A 20,152-nucleotide genomic window follows, 5' to 3' on the forward strand; every position below is an offset into this window, starting at 1 on the left:
GGACATCCCTAATTACAATAATAATCTGATAATCCTGAATCATATCAAGTATAGTATGATTTTTTTAATGCAACTTTGCATAAAAATATCTTTTTAAGTTATTTTACATTCGAAATTTTACGTATTTTTGTAATATTTCTGATACTGTCGTGTATTTCAAAAATGTAAGGAAAACCGATAAAATAAATAGAAAAAATACCACAATATTATTGTTTTTCAGTTTTCCAGCCGCTCATTGACTGTGTGCTTGTATCGGGAGTGGGTTCTTGCAGCGCTGCTTCAGTAAATCTCCCCTGCTGCCCCAGAGAACGTCTGTGTAAACATAATCGCTGCTCCAGCTGAGTTTCTCATTACTCAGCGAGACACACTCCGGGTGATGCCCACACAGAGAACAAGACAACTTATGATTCCGTTAAACAAAGGAGGCAAAGGGGTCCTGCTCCGAGTTAGTGCAATAAACACTGGCAGTGCCGCTGGCTCCCAGGCCAAATTTGGCTCTGCTCTTGTGAAAGCAGTTCCCTGTGTTTTTCAAAGCCGTGGCGGGGCATGTGTGCAGCAGACACCGAGAACATGGCCGCAATAACAAAGGATGATTCCCAGCAGGTCTGCATGAAATCACTTTTAGCTGCACAGAAGATAAGTGACGCCCATCCATCAGCTACGTCAGTCTGATTGGCTATCACGTTTTCTGCACGACGTCTCAGTAACTGATGAGAAATCTGAAGAATGCGCCCATGACCAATCTGAGTTCTCGGGGAGATCTCTTCATCGTGAATTGAAACCCAAACCTTGTGTGAATCTCAGCTGAACGCTTAAACCCCTCGGAGCCAATCGTCGGGCTTCTGTATTATCAACCATTAAAAACTTGTCCGTCTTGTGAGCTCCATGCAAATCTCCCTGCCATTGTGAAATTATTTGTTGGCAATCCAACACTCCTGTATCTGGATGAGGGGGATGATGGCACCAGACGCTCTTCCTCCCGTTGTTTCTGTTCTGTTGTTCGTCTGAAGGCAGTATTGAATTTAATTTGTTTCTGTTTGTTTTGCATGACATCATAGCTTTAAGTAAAATCTAGGCTGTGTGGGGAAGAAAATCAAATTAGGGTGAAACAGAATGCAAAAAAATATACTTGCACCATATGAGAGTTACAAAAATCATGTGTAATCTTGTTTTGCTTTGGTGTTTTTATTTCATTTCCAGCTTTGCCGAGCTGGTTTGACTCAGTGTTTAGAGAAGCAGGACATTACTGGAAGGCGACTGGTTTAAATCGTAGGAAAATGTGGGCAATGAGACCGAGTGTGAATGTGTGCAGTTGTTTAACTGCAGGAGCAAAACTGGCACTGGAAGAAAACCTTCTCTGGATAAGTAAGTTTGAAAAAGTGGCATGTCCAACATAAACTGAGGCTGTGTGTAGGCGCGATTAGACTCTGAGCACCCAGCAGTTTCTGCCCGTTGTTTCTCCGTCACATTTTTTTTTGCACATTAATGGAAACAGCACAACCATGTCGACAAGAGCTACAGAGAAGTCACTGCAGTATGACACAGTTATCATGCCATAAATCAGAAAAGCTAAGAAACAGAACTGATAATTTACAAGAAGTTTAATAAATAAGAATCAAAATGCACAACATTTTTCCAAGTGCCCACAAGTGTTGCTCATACTGGAAAAAATGGATATTGAACATTCTTACTTTGTTTTTGTGGTTGTCTCATCTTTGCTCTGCATAAACACTGCCTGCAGTTCAGTCGAAAAGTATTTTATTAAGTAAATATTGGTCACAGTTAAGTCTCTAGTGGTGTTTTTGTTGCACTAAGGAATGCAGATTTTTCTTTTCCCAGAATCTGGTACAAACGCTTTGGATCACGTTGCAAATTTTAAAATGAGGATTTAGATGAAGTCTCACGATTTAAACCTTGGTCAATTTCCCTCCCCAAATGTGATGAGTTGTTTGTGTTTTTATAATTCAAGATTCAGATATTTTTTAGCTATTTTATAAAAATTTTTTTTAGATACGTCTTTAAAAACCCACGTCCAGGTTTTAGGGTTCCAAGGGTTAAGCCAGTTAAATGGAATCATTGCATACGTAAAAGATGAAGTTTAAGATAAAATAAAAATGAACCTATTCCGTCTAAATCCATCCTGAGTCAGGTTTGTCCTTTTACCTTTCAGCCTGTGACGACAAACACTGGGGCCTCGGCTGCAGCCAGCAGTGTAAGTGTGAGAACGGAGCTCTGTGCGAGCCGGTGAAGGGAGCATGTCAGTGTCCTCCAGGCTTCATAGGACGCCACTGCGAAGACGCCTGTCCAGCAGGAACCTTTGGGAAGGGCTGCCTGCAGAGGTGCAAGTGTGGGACCGGAGGATCCTGCGACAAAGCAACAGGAGAGTGTGTTTGTCGGGACGGATTCAGTGGGACTTTGTAAGTGCGCAAAAATAGAATAATACAAGTAATTTTGCAAATGAAGGAGAACCTTTCAGCATGCTTTTTTCATGGTTGAAGGAGAGATTTCAGCTTTAAGGCCAAAAATCTTTCATCCAAGAAGCATTCGACAGAGTTAAAAGTTATCTAGCAGCTCCGGGTTTCCAGATGTTTTTGGGGAAAAATCAGCATCTTAACTGCAGCTTCAACGATTAATCAGTTAGCTGTTAACTAATCAATTAATCGCAAACTGTTTTGCGAATCAAATTATTTAGTTTGTCATTTTTAAAGACAAAAATGTCTAAATTCTACAATAGCATCATCTTAAATGTGAATAATTTTTGCCTTATTTCCTTCTCAGTGACAGTGAACTCAATATCTTTGTCATCTTGAGCTTTGGGAAACGCTGATAGACCTTTATTATTATTATTATTATCAATACCTTTTTCTGACTTTTTATAGTCTCAGCAACTAATCTATCAATCAAGAAAATACTTAACAGCTGAGGCTGATGGAAATGTCTGTGATAGTTTTGCAGGTATTTAGTCATAAACCAGCCACATGATGGCTTTGAAGGTAAAGTCAGATCATCACCACATATTTTTACCACTCATACCGAAGGGAACATGAAAATCTGAAGCAAATCTGACACAAATCTCTGTAATCATCATTGGTCAGGAAGGAGCAGTGCAATGAACAAGTTGTGGAAGGAATCTGCAGGTAAAATACAGTCAGATCCTTCTTTACTACTCAGACCAACAGATGCTCATGTTCAACACACTGCAGCGTGTGTGGTCAGAAAACACACTCGAAACACTCGGATGATGTCATGAATTAGCTCAGACGTGCGGTGATGTGTTAAGACAACCTGACACAGGAAAAATCCATTAAGAGGAGGGATGCTTTGGTAAAGGTCTTTTAGAGCAGGAAGGCAATCATAAGGAAATAATGTTTAGAAGTGGTGTTTAACTATGAGGCATAGTTGAAGAGATAGAGGGAAACCTTTCAGATAAAACCTGTTCAGAATTACCACTAAAATCTATATTACTGACTGACTGAATTTGGGGCTGGTTTTCAGTTTGGATTTAAAAAAAATATCCCACCACTATAAAAGGTTAAGTGTTGGCTCCATAGACGGACATTAACTTTCCTGGAGTCACTTTCATAGCCAGAAACTGACATAATGCGTTTCCTTTTTAGGTATGAAACATTTTTAGAATCATGTATGTAGTTTATTTCTGCTGGGAGACATCTGATATCGCACTTCATTACACGCCACTTTATTATCTGAATTTTCTCTGGAGTCACGGCAGATCTTTCTTGGCCAACTCTCCTTCATTTCCACGACTTAATTTGAAGTCGGTGAAGAGACCCCGATGATGCTCTCTGCGCTCCGTGACTCATCCGTTACACCCTGTTTTTTAGTTGCCCCTGAGGATGAGTAAGCAATGAAAACTCTTCACCACATCAGTGGAAAGTCTCGCGCTGCCAATGTGAAAGCACAACACTCCACGTCGAGCCACATAAAAGAAATCAGGGCTTGGCATCGGTGATTATGGGGTAAATCTCCATGATTAATTGTGTGTATTTGTTCATGTTATTTCACCTCTAGGGTGTTTTAAAAAATCTAATATTCCTGCTCTGAATGTGCAGCAGGTAGTTCAGGCCAAGTCATCTCTGATGTGATTGGTCAAAGACACGTTCCAACTGTGCTAATGATTCCCACAAAGCTGCGTTTTGTAGTGTTGAGAAAGCTACCGTTGGATTTCTGCTTCTTTTAGACAGCATAATATCCGTTTGAGTTTCCTTTTTTGTAGTGACCTCAATACCTCAAGATTTGTCCTGAAACTTCAGTAACTGAATTCATGAAAACACTTCTTTTTGTGCACAAAACATTTACCTAACTCCTCAGGAATGTCCCGGGACACATGGAGTGTTTTTGAGTAATTTCAGTAAGTAGTCATTAAACCATCTCCTCCGTTTCTCTCCTACAGCTGTGAAAAGGCCTGTTCGAGGAAGTGCCAGGCGAGGTGCCCCTGTCAGAATGGTGGCATCTGTAGGGGCAAAGGGATCTGCGCCTGCCCCCCCGGCTGGATGGTACGTTTTCAAGTCGAAGCTTTTCTGCTATCCCTTGAGGTTGTCTGACTTTACACTGGCCCCAGATCTCATTTTTTTGTAACAGTCATTTCCAAACTCATTTTGAAGGCAGCCTGTCATCTCTGGAGTAGCAAATTATCGTCTGAGCGACTGCAGAAATTGGAAACGTCTCCTTTCAGTTTGTGCAATTCTACTTTTAGTCTTTGGCCTCTAATGATTTTCCCATGATGCTCTGCAGGGTGCAGTCTGCACAGAGCGATGCCCAGAGGGAAGGTTCGGGCCCAACTGTGCTGAGGAGTGCGTCTGCCACAACAGGGGAAAATGTGACCCTGAAACCGGACAGTGCAAGTGTGCTAAAGGTTTCACTGGGAACAGGTACGCATGCCAAAGTGCACCTTTGTTTATGGGAAAACGTATATTACCTGCCTCTATATTTATTTGCCTTTTTTCTTGCATGATGGTTTTGCCAGAACTGCAAATGAAGAAGTAAAACAAACTCAATACAGGAAACCTGTTGCTCCACCATCTCTGTTCATTTTTGCGACCCAAAACTTAATTCTGATGAATATTTAAGCTGGGAATTGTTTGATTTTCACTTTCAAAAAACATCTTAGCTGTGAAACCATTGTCAAGGTTCAATATCTGCAGAAACAAAACTGCTGCAGCCATGGAATTTGGTGAGGTGCTGTCTCCAGCAGATCCAAGTGAATGAATGGCTCCAGGAGAGGTCACGTTATTAGTCGAGTGTTAAAAGTGCAACATTTTCAAAGAAGGGTGGTATTGTGGCTCCAGAAAATGTATATTTAGATGGATGTATCCATATTTCTGACTAAAATTACAATCTTTGATCAACATTTCATTAACTTTTGAGGCTGATCATTGGTCGAAATTGATATATGGCAAGTTAGGCAAGCCAGCCTTTCAGTTTTTTTGGCGTTTTAAAACTTAATGGTCTAAATTACACAAAATTATCTAAAATTACTTCAAATGTGTCCAAAATTAATTTAAAAAATGTCCAGAATAACATAAATTGTTAAAAATGGCTCAAAATTCTGACCTTTGGCCAACATTTCACTAACTTTTGAGGTCTGTAACAGGAGAATTGAAGGGTTTGGAGGCAGAGTGGTCTAACCCACTTTCTGTTGATTTTGAGAAAAATGGCTTCAAAGTTTTGTGTTTTCAAGAATGGTCTAACATTCAAAGCACCACTATAACGCTGTATTTGCGTTGTTGGTTAGACCACTTGCCACTAAAATCTAAACCATAAAATATTACAGAAATTATATAAAGCTCAGCTCAGGTTTTTTGTGGGTTAGACCACTCTGCTTCAAACCCCTTCAATATGATACGTGGCAAGTATGACAAGACATAGCTTGTTTTTCTTTTTGCCATTTTGACTTGAACTGTCTTCACAATGACTCAAAATTTATCCAAAATATGATACGGATGTTCAAAAATGACTTAAAATTGTGCTAACTGATCATAGGGAATAATTATTGGCTATTGGAAGTACAATCAAAGTGAAGGTTTTCAAAACTGAGTGGGACTAAGACCGCAGAAAGTTTTTTTTAAGCGTGTTAAATATGTATCCATATTTCCAACCAAAAATATGCTCTTTGGGCAACATTTCACCAACTTTTGAAACCTCTAACAGCAATAGGACTTGATGTGTGGCAAGAATGATGAGACAAAATGGCCAAATTGGGGGTAATTCTACACAGGTCACAGTAAATCTAATGCTTATTAAAACAAATAAGTAAACTCAGACACGGTGCAGCGACATAGGATCGTCATGGACTGACCCTGAAAGTTTAGTTGAATCCATCATCTATGTTTTGGCTCTATCATCAGTTTCCATTGACTATGACAGCCTGTTTTTTGTGATTTGTGTTGTTTTTCCATTAAAATCTGCCAACTTAACAAACATCAGAGACAGACAGTACTCAACCGCAACACAGAACAGAAGTTTGGGTTTGTTTCTTTACTTCATGCGAGATCAACAACAGATTTGTCCTCTTTGTGTAGCTTCTTTGCAACTTTGCGTTGCTCCCTGCAGGTGTAATGAAGAGTGTGCTGCAGGAACTTATGGTCAGGACTGTAAAGGTGTGTGCGACTGTGCTAACGGCGCTCGCTGCTACAACATCGACGGAGGCTGCCTGTGTGAGCCGGGCTTCAGCGGGCCACACTGCAGGGATCGCATGTGTTCACCCGGAAAATACGGCATGCACTGTGAACGCACATGTCTCTGCCAGGACAAACACACACTCAGGTGAGCAGAGAAGAAGAAGACAATGAGGTTTGGGCAGTAGGAGGAAGGTTTAATCCTGGTTTGGGTGCTAATCCTCTGAGAAGAACCAAAGAGACTCACATACTGATGTCAGCTCATCCACTGCTTAGAAGCTCACCAAAGACATTGGCAAGTATTACCAAGGGCTGAACAATTAATCAAAAAAATATTGAAATATGGTCTAGTGCAATATCCAAATCACAGGGGCGGCAGTTTCTCGATAAATGTGTCACAACAGACTATTACAAATGAAACATGGCGGTGCTACAGAGATGCAGCGGATTACAAATCATGTTCTCCAGACATTAGGAAACTGTAGAAGTGAAGAGTTTAGTGTATGGAAGGGCTGCTGAAGTGGAAACTTCTGCTCAGATTGGAGGAAAACTGGCCATTAAAGGTCCCATATTGTGTATTTTAAAACAGCAAGCTAATCCAAATGTCATATGTCTGCACGGTTTTAGTTTTTCAGGCTAAAAAACAAGAAGATGGATGTTTTCCATATGGGTCCTTTAAAGATATGTTGTAGACTTCCATAAATTATTGAAAAATACTATTTTAGCTCAAATAAATTAAAACAAAACTTCACCAGTTATTTAAGACAATTATTATGTGTATGAACATGTGTATTAAATTTTATGTTTACATTTGTAGATGAGAGATTGTCTTACTCCTTGTGCACTAATTTGCATAAATGAAATAAAAATCCAAGTGTGTATTTTAGATGGCTAGTTTAAAAAGAAGATAAGTTATGGAAAATAATTCACCACTTCATGCTTGGATTTTTAAACTGTCCTCTCTCAATCGCTCAAAAGCAGGCTACTCGCAACTGCAGTTGGAACTGAATGTAAATTTAATTTAAATCAGTTACAACAGTCATAATTATGATTTGACAAATATAAAGGCAAAAGCTGTTGGCCAAATATCACCATAAATCATCAGGTATGCAGGTAAAATAAAGTTTGGTTCATGAAGCTTAATTCAAGGCAGCACTAAACCTGCTACTAAACATTTTTCACACATTAAATGTTCTCCTGAGCTGCAGCGGTTGTCGTCCCCATTGTGAAACCTGCAGTTCGCTGCTTTACAACTTCTCGGCACAATGATGATGAAAAAACACTGCATTTCTGGCCAGCATTAGTTTCAATGTGAGTGCACAAAAATACCTTCCATACCTGCAATAAAGCATGATGCTCACCTTTTTATTCTTGTCCAAGTACAGTAGTTTTGAAGTCCTCATGCTGTGTCCTCACTGCTACTTGAGTCCATAAAGAACAAGCTTCTCTATCTGGCTGGTTGTCCTACTTCACAGAGGCCTCAACTTTAGCTAGCTGGAAAAGAGTGAAAATCTTGCTCTTTTTAACAGATTTTTTCATGCAATCATGATACCTGCAAAGGTTAGCTCACTAAACTGGATTCTGGAAGTTCTTTACAGTTAATTGCAGTTCAAGTAAGCTCACCAAGTGTTGTTTTACTGAACTGAAGCCGCACACAGACACACACACAGGTGTCTTTACCTGACCAGACTCCTCAGTGCTGTGTGGGCGTGGCTGACTGACACTTTCTATTGGCTAAGAGTTTGGTGACCTAATTTCAACCTAGTCTGACAGAATAGTTAAACTCACCCTTGAGTTTGAAAAATACTAATACTACTAATAATAATAACTTTTTTTATATGTCATCCTTTAAAAACAAAATTTACCAAGTGCTGCACAGACAGCCCCCAAAAATAAAAGTATACTCAGGCAGGTCAGCCTAAAGAGAAGAATGAAAGACCAAGGGGGAAAAAGCATTTTAAAAAATTATAGCAAAACATAGGGAAAGGTTTTTAAAATGAATTGATACAACACCAGATAAAATATAAAAAATACCACATCCAAATAAATAAAAGAGCAAGTGTAATAAAAGAAAATAGAGTATAAAAGAATAAAAACAAGGCTGAGAATATTAGTAGTAGCAGTAACAGTTAAAAAATGCAGAAATAATTAATAAAGTCAACAATAAAATAAATAGTTAAAAAATAAATAGACAATAAAAATAGACAATACAAAATTCTATCAGTTATGGATAAAAAAATACTATGAGCTCAGCAAATTGTCTTGTGAACAAATTAGATAAAAAAAACACATTTTTTGTGAATATGCATGCCTTGAAATAAGACAAGGACACATAAAGTACATGTACGCTGGCACATGGATGTAAGTTTTATTTTAGTATTGGGATTGGAATATAATTTGAAGGTCTAGAAGTTCTTCCTAAAATGATTTTTAGCTTCAAAAACTTAATTTCCTGCTTTTTGGTGAATCGTTGTGCACTAAATCAGGCCTTTTCTGCATTAATTTATAGAGGAAATTAAGATTACAGATGACAAATCATTATATAATGGAACATATATGGATCTAATTACATTTTCCAGCATAGAAATGGTGGCTTTGGAAGCTCATATTTTATATTTTACCTGTAGGAAATAATTTCCTCTCAGTGCTTCCTTCATATTAATGTCTAATTCTGTTGTCCAGCTGCCACCCAATGAAAGGAGAGTGCACGTGCCAGCCGGGGTGGGCGGGGCTTTACTGCAATGAGACCTGCGCTCACGGTTTCTACGGTCACGGCTGTCTGGAGCCTTGCCTTTGTGTGAACGGAGGCGTGTGCGACAGTGCCACCGGGCGATGCCAGTGCGCTCCAGGCTTCACGGTGAGCAGCAGATCGATTCAGCTCTCAATCAGTGGCTAAATTAAAGAAAGCAGGCTTATAAAATTCCTGTAGCACCTCTCAGGTTTGATTATGTTCCACATTTTCTGCACTGAATATGTCACCTAACCTGTGGAATCTGGGGTTTGTTGTTTTTGCCTGCAGGGCGTTCACTGTGAGAATCCCTGTAAAAGTGGCACCTATGGAAAGAACTGCTCCCTGGAGTGCTCCTGTAAGAACTTTGTCGACTGCTCACCGGTCGACGGGACCTGTTTCTGCAAAGAAGGTAAAAAAATTCAGTTCGAGGAGCATTTAAAGAAGATCACAAACTGAGCAGCTTAGACTAGTGGAAGCATCACTGGAGGAAACTGGTGAAATTCAGGCTCTCTGTGCTTTGTGTGTGCAGGCTGGCGAGGCCTCGACTGCTCCACCCCCTGCTCCGAGGGAACCTGGGGCCCAGGGTGCAACGCCACCTGCCACTGCTCCAACGGGGCAAAATGCAACCCTGCAGATGGATCCTGCAGCTGCACGGCCGGCTGGCAGGGGGCGCACTGCGACCAACCATGCCCGGTGAGTCGAAGATCCACCACAGACCAGACGATAAACAGTCAAGAGTGCTTTGTGGTGCTGTGTCAGATCTTTGCGCAGCAGTTTTTTCAATCCAGGACATTTTTCTCCTGCAACATTGAATGCAGATGGAAAAAACTTATGATACCATAATCTTATTTTACACACATCACTCTGTACACACAATGCTTTTAGTGATGCTTTATGACTGTTTTGGATGATACAATAATCTCCAACAGGGATCTTAACAAAAATCTGTTACATTCCTTACATCACTGTGAGTGTAGTTTAGTGTATGGAACAAAACAACAACAACAACAAAAAGTGTCAGTCCATACAATAAATAAAAGGTCAAATTAGCTCTTGACTGGGCAATTTTTGTGCTCAAGATGCTTGAGAATATACAAGATAAGGCAAAATACGACAAAAACTTTATTAATCTTGAAGGAAATTCTTGTGCCAAATGTTAGTGAGACAAAAAAACAGAACATGAGAATGAATGCAGTGTCTAATAAAAAAGCTGTAACATTTACGTATATTATGGAAAGTGAAATATTGCACAGACATTGAAATATTACTATATTATGAAACAATTAAATGAAATATTGCACATTAGAATGAAATATTCCATCTGAAATTAAAATATTGCACATGAATTTGAAAACAATATCATGAAAACATTCTACATATACTGAAATATTACATATTTAAATAAAATGTAGCATTCACATGAAAATTTTATTTTCTACATGGAAATGAAATATTGCACATTATAAGTAAACATTGCACATATAAATAGAATGTTGCACATATATTGAAATATTTCCTATTTAAATAAAATATTGCAAGTGAAAATACAATTTTGCACTTATATTAAAACATTGCACAGGGAAATGAAATATTGCACCTGGAAATACAATATTACACATGAATGTAAGCAGGAAACTATATATAGATTGGATATAATATGCTACATATAAATTTACAGTGTAAAATATGATAAACATAATGCAAAATAGCCGTTTTATGTGTTAATCTGCTCTCACTTTAACTGCTGGACTGCAGCCACTGCACTGCATGGAAACAGATGTCACCTTGTAAAAGAAGTAAATACAAACATCACTATCTTTAGAAGATTAGACAAATGCACTATTGTTGTTTTTGTTTCATATCAAGTTGAGGAGACAAATGAAATGTGAAGCTACAACACAAATCACGATGTGATAAATTTACAGGACGTCAGCTCTGACTGCAGCTTCTCTTCCGTCACCTCAAACTCTGTATGTTTTAATCTGCGTTTTGGATCCGTCGCCCTCTTGTCCTCGTCCACGCCAACACACCAGGCTGTCCACACAGCAACACGCTGCCAGTGTAGTATTTTGTCAGACTCTGACCGAGCTGGCCGAGCACTGAAGAGATTCCCCTGACGATTCTTTGCTCGTTGGCTCTTGTTCACTGTGCAGATGGGCACGTTTGGGCCTGGCTGCCTGAAGAGGTGCGACTGTGTTCATGCCGACGGCTGCCAAGCTGCCACCGGGGAGTGTCGCTGTCTGCCAGGCTGGTGGGGTAAGTGATGACGTCCTGCTGCTGTCGCTGCCAGCTTGGCTTGGGTATCACAGATAAGTCTGGTCCAGCAGGACTGAGGGAGCCACAGGTTTTAAAGCATCCTCCTTCGCTTTTATTCTCGCTGCACCGCGCTGTGACTGAAAGAACCACCTGTGAGGTTGTGTTGTTTTGCCTGTTAACATTACCGTCTACCATTTTTCTACCAGCACTCAACACACACACTAAAACATCCTAACAGCTATTGAATGACTCGCACAGACACTCATGATGCCCAGTGGATAAATCCTACACACCTCTGTGGTCCCCTTATTTTGCCTCAAGCACCACCATGAAGTTCACGTTTTGGGTTCTTAGTGAATTATTTCGCATAGTTCTCATCTTGATACGTGGTCGTATCAAAAAGATGCATTTAAATTTCATATTGACACAAACGTTGGATATTTGTGGAGATAGTTTCCCTCATGTTGAGACCATCTTCCTGCCTGTATTTGATCATCGAAACATCGTCTACGGTTATTTAAAAGCTGCCTGGTCATGTCAAGTAGTAACAGGTGACAGATGTTGGTTTCTTTTCATTTCTAAGGCCCTTAACAACAAAACGTCACCAAACGTAATGTTTTTAGTCATGACTCAACTTACTCAAGCAATGAAATGACATTCAACTGAACCTGTAGGTTCATTTAAAACCATGACTATAAACCTCTCCACTACTGAATGTAGAATTATTGTCCTTTTTGTTCCCCTTGTGCTCTTGACATCATTGAAAACAAGAAAATATCTGACTCCACAAAGATTTTAATGAAGTTTGATGAACAATACTGGACATAAAGGATGGAAGTAGCCACTGAGACATTAGCTGTTGGTTTGTGGACTGATTTTTGGAAAAGTCTGGAATTTTTCCATCCCTGACTCAAAACATTTTTCATCTTTATTCCTTTGAATGGGACCATAATTTAATAAATGAACACCATAATGTATTGAGGAAGCCTTGAAAAGAGCAACTGAGACCATAAACTCAGTAGGAAAATATTTATTGAGGTAACAAATCAATTGAGAAGGAGGATCATTTTTTTATGGACTTCTTTACAATCTGACTTCATTGTCCAACCAGAGGAGTCGCCCCCTGCTGGCTGATAGTAATAGTGCAGGTTTAAAGATTGGCTTAAGACTCTGTGATTCCATTTTTCTTTTATTTGCAGTCTAGTGCAGCCTAATAAAGTTGTTGTAGCTCAAAGTAATGATGGTAATAAAAACTCTCCTTTGTGGTTTGTCCAAGATCACTAATTTACCAAATATTTTTGCAACATTTTTACACCATAAAAATATCCCATTATCTCTTTCTTTCCATCCATTTCCTGATCATCTGTGTTTCTCTAATTCGTATTGGACTCTGGGTTTTATTTATTTACAATGCTCTTAGTGTTTTTTACCCAGTATTTAATTACCGTTTTGTTTAATGCAGGCCTTTAACCAACACACTCAGATGATAGGGTTAGATAATTGGATTTCCTTGCAGGTTCTGATTTTACTTTTTCTGAACTTGGGAAGCCCAGTTTTACCCGCAGAGCAATGTAAAGCTGGACATATTTTTAGATTTTTTTTTGTTACATCTTGTTTCACAGTTGTTTGAGTCATATATTTGAAAATTTTAATAGCTCAAATTATTATTTATGCTTTATTCTTTTACTAATTTGGACTTTTAGCATCATATTTTTTGTTCCTCAGCTATGTTTTACAGGAGCCCTCCTCAGGGTACTTTAAGTGTAAATAAAGGTTGAAGAAGTTTTAGGTTTTGGCTACTTTTGCTTTTGATAATTTAACGCATTCTGCTGCTTTTTTTTTTTTTTTTTTACTGTAACTGTAGTAAATTTCTGAATGCAGGCAGTAAAGATTCACCAGTAAAGGTTTACTTACTGCTTCTTTGGGTCCAGGTCCGCGCTGCAGCGAGCCGTGTTCGGACGGCCTGTGGGGGCGCCACTGTAACCAGACCTGCTTCAAGCATTGCCCCAACAGCGACACGTGTCTGAGGGAAACTGGAGCTTGTGTTTGTCGTCCAGGTTTCTGGGGAGTCACCTGTCAGAACAGTGAGTGAGCAGCTGAGAAAGCAACTCTTCAAAACCACAGATGGGTTTAGTGTGTAATACTGGCGATTCTGTCCCTTCCCAGAATGCAGAGCGGGTATGTACGGCGACCAGTGCAGCTCGTCCTGCGCCTCCTGCAGTCAGTCATACCGCTGCCACCATGTGACAGGAGAGTGTGACTGCCTGCCCGGATACACCGGACCCAACTGTGACCAAGGTTCTCATCAGTGGTTGTCTCTGAGCTTCTATTTGACGTGCAGAAGCGAAGCTCTTGCAGCTGATTTGACGGGTTTCTCTGTGTGTCTGCAGTTTGTCCTGCTGGCTACTACGGCAAACAGTGCTCTGAAGTGTGTGTAAAATGTGCCAACAATTCCACATGCAACCACCGGGACGGTCACTGTGAATGTTTGGCCGGCTGGACGGCGACCGACTGCTCCATACGTGAGGGATTTCATGTTGATTTGCTCCAAATATGAGCTGCAACTGACAATTATGTGCATGATCAGTAGATGTGTTCATAATATTCTCACTTCATTAATTTCTAATACGCTTTATAGTAAAAGTTGCAAAAAAACAGAAAATTTCCAATTTTCATTTACAATAGGATAGTTCTATCTTTGCAAATATTGAATATGCTAATATTTTCCAACTAGTTTTGGCAAATTGTCTACAAATGTAAGTATTTTTTCCAACCTAACTGCAGAGAAAATCAGGTTTCTCATATTATTGTGCCAATTCTTATCATGATAGCTGATGCAGATATAGAATACAGTACTGTTTACGCGTTACCACACTCTGAATGAAATAAAAAATGACTCCAATTTACTTTCAAACTGTAAATATTTATACATTTTGTTGTATTACAATGTTTGAAAAAAAGTCTTATTACGAGATTGAAAATCAAATTTGTTACTATTGTTTTTACATATTTTTTCTGTTAAATTACAGATAATAACTACTGAAATCCCAGAAAAAAAAATACTGATATGCAGGTTAACTGTAAAACAAACAAACAACAAACAAAAAACAGGCCAAAAGTATATATAATATAATCTCTTCTTTATAAAATGGACATTTTTTTCTAAGATTTGACTGTAAAATTTGACGTTTTTACTGTATTTAAAATTGCAAACATGTCATCATTTTATTGCTGTTCTTTATGAACTTTTACTAATTTTCCCTGTTTCGCCAAACAACAGATAATAACAGTAAAACCACAGGAAAAAATATTAATTTGCATGTTTTGTTTTTATAAACAAACAAAAAATTGCTCAAAACTGTAATAATATATGTAACAATGTCCATATCAAAAATCTAGATCTAGATCTTTTACATGCACAAAAAGCAGCTTTATAACACACTGAAGGACAGGGAGAAACACAAAAAGCAGAATATGAGCTCTTTAATATTTACCTGCACAGATGTGATTTATACGTTGTGTTTTCCAGCCTGCGGTCCAGGACGCTTTGGTCCGTTCTGTGCTCAGACCTGCTCCTGTCCAGCCAACGCCCTTTGTGACCGATTTACTGGAGACTGTTTGTGTGAAAGTGGAGGAGACGACTGCAAGCAAGGTACATAAATAAGGGAGCAACAACACTGACTTCACTGACTTTCATTGCAATCTCTCTTAGTAGTAATAGGAGTAATTTTCATGTCAATCATTAAAAAAACAGATTAAAACTGTAAATATGGTTCACATCAAAAGTCTGCATTGATGCAAATAGAAAATAGTTCTTTTAGAAGGTTTGGCAGTAAAATTACACTATTTCTTTTATTGTGTTTATTGTGTTTTTTAACTGTTATTTTACAGATGTTCCCTGTTTTGTTAAATTACACATATCTAGTTTGAAAAACTGTTATCATTTACATGTTAACCATAAAAAACAGGCCAAAACTAAAGATAAGATCACATCAAAAATATGCATTTTTACAAATGCAAATTTGTTCTTTTAAAACTATTTTTACTGTATTTTAATCAGCATGATCATTAGCGTCATTACTTTAGACATTTGTCATTTTGTTATATGACAAGTAATGTATTTTCAGAATTAAAAAATGTTGAAATTTTACATTTTCAATTCCTATTTTACAGTTTTAGCTCAATTTTGCAAACCAACAGATCATAGAAAAGTTTTAATTTACACATTAACTGTAAAACAGGTAGCACAAAAAATAAATGTAAATGATGTCCATATTAACCACGCCCCCAAAATATTTTCCTTTACAATGCTCGACTGAAAAATGATTAGAATTTTACTGTATTTATGTCAGTAAAACTTAAGAATGAAAATTTAACTCAATTAAATGTAAATAACTGTTGGATTTTCTCTGTTTTGTTAACTTGATCATAACTAGTAGAATCACAGAAAAACGGGATTATTTACACAATTGAAAATACAGATTTTTTTGGTGTGAACATTACAGATAGTTTTCTCCATTTTCTGTTACTCTATTCTACACTTTTTTTTCTGGCGCTCCTGCTGTCAGGTTGTTACATTTTTGAACAGGACTGTTTTTACAGTGTATATTTACCTGCTGTGATTAAAATCGGGCTTTTTCATGATAAAAACCTGCCTCAGTGTGCATCAGAGCTGCTCTGGTTGCTGTTCTTGACTTCTCTTTCCACCTCCTTCTTGTCAGACTCCGCGGAGCAGGCGGGGAGCGTCATGGTTCCTCTTCCTCCCGGGGAGAGGGAGTCGTGGGGGGCCATCAGCGGCATCGTGGTGCTGGTCATCCTGGTGGTCCTGCTGCTGGCTCTGCTGCTGCTCTATCGCCGCCGGCAGAAGGACAAACAGAACAACACGCCCACCGTCTCCTTCTCCACCAGCCGCACAGTCAACTCTGAATACGCCGTGCCAGGTACAGTGGGTTTCAGATGAGACAGTCAGGTTGGAAAAGCATCACACAGACCCTCACATGTACCACTGCTGCAGCACGTTAAGCTGCACTGCTGCTCAGTTTTGATGCTGTTTTACTCTTCATTTTACCTGTTAACACCACAACTGGCAGCGCACTGTGTTTCTGTGGCTTCAAGCTACAGCTGGAGTTTGTTCACTTCCTGCCAGAGCTGAGCCGAGAGCAAGACGCCTCCTACAGGCACTGAGGTGAAAAGCAGGATTTGAAGTGAGGGAAGAAGCCATTAGTTACATAAAATACAGCAAAATGAAAATACTCCATTACAAGTAAGAGTCTTCCATGAATAATAAAAGCACTCAGCAGCAAAATGTAGTTCAAGTGTTGCAGTGGAAGTCTTGGTTTGGTCCCTCTGACTGATATTTTATTAGATTATTACCAGTGAAGCTTCGGTGTGTCAGCAGCTTGTTACTATCAGAGCTGCTGCAGGTTTGAACCACTTTATATCCAGTTTTATGTACAGACACAGCAGATAAATCTGACACATGAAAGAAAACAAAACGCAGTCTGATCCACAAATCTGTTTTTAGTTTTTCTTTAATCTTCATTTTTTTTTTGGATCATTTTACTGAATTGAAACCATGTGAGAAGTTTAAAGGGAAAAGTAACTATTTGATGGAGCTCATAGTGAAACGTGAGCCAGACTACTCGCTGATTTTTGGAAGAAAACACAAAGATTGGAAACCTCTGTGTTGTATTTTAAAAGCCTGTTTTATTATCCACCGTATTAAATCTTGGTCTTTAAAAAGCTGTCAGATAAATGAAGTGAAGCAGAAAGTGCAACGAGAGGAAAGTGGCAGAAAAGTAGCACAACTTCAAAATATCCCTAAGTTATACTATTTGAGTTAATGTACTTAGTTACTTTCCACCACTGAGGACTTGTGACATTCTTTCAAAATAGTTTTTTTCCTTTGATGATTAAAAAAACTGCACTGACATCACTTTTGAGTGCAAAAAACTTGTGAAAAATGTAATTCCAGCTGGCTTTAAATGCCAAAATATGCTATATTTAGAACAAATGCATCAATTAAAGGCATCTACATTCAGGAGGTTGAGATTTTAAAACTGCCATGTTATCAAATGTTGGTGTTCCTACAGCTTTATGAGGCATTTTGTTCTACTTCAAAACTAGACTTTAGAGACACTAGAGAGCTCAAATATTCATTTCATGAGTATTTATTTAATATATTAATGAGAAATTAGATGATATAACAAGTGGGACTGCGCAAATATTGTGCGATAATTTCATAGTTATTAATTTAAACCGCTTTAACTGTCGATAAAGAGTAAAATATGACAGCATGAACATCTTTAAATGTTAGATAACAGTTTTAAAATGAAAGCATCATCGTATCTGAATGTCTTTTTAGTTGTCTTTGTGCTCAGCGTGGTTTCAGTCGTGTCTCACTGTTGTTGTTTTTGTAATGAGACGCGTTTTATTGACCTTGAGCTAATTTAACAGCAGCAGACGTGATGCCATGTGTTTGTTTTGGGCCTGCAGATGTTCCTCACAGTTACCACCACTACTACTCCAACCCCAGCTACCACACGCTGAGCCAGAACAGGCCTCCGCTGCCGCACCTCCCCAACAACCACGACCGCACCATCAAGGTGAATGCCGTCTGACGGGCTGGGCTGACGTGCAGCACAGCAACAGCTGGCTGTTTGTTCAGGGCTGTGAAATCATACAATAAGTGTAAAAACAGTCTGTAGTGCTTCATTAGGTGTTTTTTTTTTCCCACTTTCCTGTCATACAGAACACCAACAACCAGCTGTTCTGCAGCGTCAAGAACGCCGAGCGGGAGCGTCGAGGTCTGTTCGGAGTGGAGACCAACGCCACGCTGCCTGCAGACTGGAAGCACCACGAGCCCCGCAAAGACTCCGGTACGTTCACTGACTTTACTTCGGATCCGTGCAGAGGAAACACGTGCAGCTGTGGAGTGGAATGAAATGAGTGAATTAATGTTTACAGGCTAATAAAAGTAAAGCGTTGGTTTCCTGACCTCCTGACCACAGCAGCAGTAAAGTGATCAGTGGAACTGGCTGCTGATGGCACACCTCAGTGGACTTTCTCACTCTGCGAATCACCTCGGAATAATCTGAATAGCTTGAAAGAAAACACTGAAAACCCACATAAAATACCAGCTATCATCAGCTTCAGGGCTAAACTACTTGTATTAATAACAACATTCAAAGCCGAACATTCTTCGTGGTGCAAATGTGGAGTAATTCAGCTCTTTCTGAGAACAAAGCTTCAAAATTTCTCTTTTTATGAAGTCTGCAGCAAAGTTTATCGAGCGTTAACTCGTGGGCAGTGCACCTCTGATATGAGGCTATAAACACAAGGACTCCACAACAAGATGGAGTTGCGTTGCCAGCAGATATCACTCACCTGGTGTTGATTCTGCATGTTTCCAAAGCAACTTATCTGCTTCTGATTAGCTCGCTGTGAGTGAAAATAAAGACGGCACATTTCTCTTTTGTTGTTTACAGGAGCGTTTGGCATCGATAGGAGCTACAGCTACAGCGCCAGCCTTGGAAAATATTACAACAAAGGTAGCCGTTTTTTCTAATTGTCTTGTTCTGCTGCCCACTGTTGAAGAGCAGGGAGATGAAATTATTCTTATACTTGAGTACTGGCTGCATAAATGTCCAAAAAGTAAAATTTTAGGCTTTGTTATGTATCTGCAAACTGTAACCTAGTATTGTTTTAAACCCAAACATCCAAATCTCTACTCCTGTTGGCCAACATGTTAATGTGCTGTGCACTGGTACAACTTGGCCACACGAACCCAAAACTGGCATCTTATCTGAGGTTTCAGTTGAATAAACACAAAGTTCCACATAGCTGTTACTGTAAACATTGTTCACTAATCGAATTTAACCTCAATCCATGAAAATGAAGGAAGAAATCTTTAAAATGCTCAGGAAAAAAAGCTTCAACTTACACGGGTTTTAACTTCTTCGGGCAGAGCTGAAGGACTCGGTGGCGGTGAGCAGCAGCTCTCTGAACAGCGAGAACCCTTACGCCACCATCAAAGACCTGCCCGGCCTGCCCTTCTGCCCCCCAGAGAGCAGCTACATGGAGATGAAGTCGGCCGTGCCCAGAGAGCGAGCGTACACCGAGATCAGCTCACCGCCGCCGTTCAACACCGGCACCTTACGCAGAGGTGAGCAGCACCCCCGACCTCCCATAGCAAGGGTTTTACTTTTCCTCAACCAAAAATGTTAATAGAATGTTTGATAATTTGCCAGAGTAGAGCCAAATGTTAAAATGCAGGAGTTCACATAATTCTGAATAACTCTGTCTGAACCCAGCAGCATTTTCTGTGTGTTTTTTTTTTTTTTTTTTTTTTTTTTTTGCTCCTTTCACGTTTTTCCTCACTGTGGCCTCATTTTTCTCCTGCTCCTCTATGGACACAACACAACCATGACTAGAAGGAGGGAGAACTCAGAAATGTCCTCTGTGCAGAATGACACAGTTTAAATGGCAGAAATAACAGGAAGAAAAGAGCAAAGTTGAATTTCTTTGATTA

General features: G+C 39.3%; 1 protein-coding gene and 1 long non-coding RNA gene across 2 annotated transcripts in view; one reads left to right on the top strand and one right to left on the bottom strand.

Annotated features, from left to right (window-relative positions):
• pear1 (platelet endothelial aggregation receptor 1) overlaps positions 1–20,152 on the top strand; it is a 69,504-nt gene that overhangs the window by 44,082 nt on the left and 5,270 nt on the right. Inside the window, exons 6-22 of the mRNA XM_022199173.2 lie at positions 2,171–2,417; positions 4,412–4,514; positions 4,753–4,889; positions 6,571–6,783; positions 9,318–9,492; positions 9,655–9,775; positions 9,896–10,059; positions 11,520–11,622; positions 13,554–13,706; positions 13,789–13,920; positions 14,013–14,144; positions 15,152–15,274; positions 16,344–16,562; positions 18,118–18,227; positions 18,374–18,500; positions 19,110–19,172; positions 19,589–19,786. Coding sequence (XP_022054865.2) covers positions 2,171–2,417; positions 4,412–4,514; positions 4,753–4,889; positions 6,571–6,783; positions 9,318–9,492; positions 9,655–9,775; positions 9,896–10,059; positions 11,520–11,622; positions 13,554–13,706; positions 13,789–13,920; positions 14,013–14,144; positions 15,152–15,274; positions 16,344–16,562; positions 18,118–18,227; positions 18,374–18,500; positions 19,110–19,172; positions 19,589–19,786 — 2,520 coding nt within the window. The remainder of the gene's footprint in view (positions 1–2,170; positions 2,418–4,411; positions 4,515–4,752; positions 4,890–6,570; positions 6,784–9,317; positions 9,493–9,654; positions 9,776–9,895; positions 10,060–11,519; positions 11,623–13,553; positions 13,707–13,788; positions 13,921–14,012; positions 14,145–15,151; positions 15,275–16,343; positions 16,563–18,117; positions 18,228–18,373; positions 18,501–19,109; positions 19,173–19,588; positions 19,787–20,152) is intronic.
• Positions 10,234–16,351, bottom strand: LOC110954584 (uncharacterized). Its single transcript, XR_007945478.1, has 4 exons — positions 16,236–16,351; positions 15,117–15,236; positions 13,537–13,695; positions 10,234–11,759 (listed from the first exon to the last, which is right to left on the bottom strand). It is a non-coding gene; the product is annotated as an uncharacterized LOC110954584 (long non-coding RNA).

The sequence above is a fragment of the Acanthochromis polyacanthus genome, chromosome 12 (genome assembly GCF_021347895.1).
Source record: "Acanthochromis polyacanthus isolate Apoly-LR-REF ecotype Palm Island chromosome 12, KAUST_Apoly_ChrSc, whole genome shotgun sequence".
NCBI classification, from domain to species: domain Eukaryota; kingdom Metazoa; phylum Chordata; class Actinopteri; family Pomacentridae; genus Acanthochromis; species Acanthochromis polyacanthus.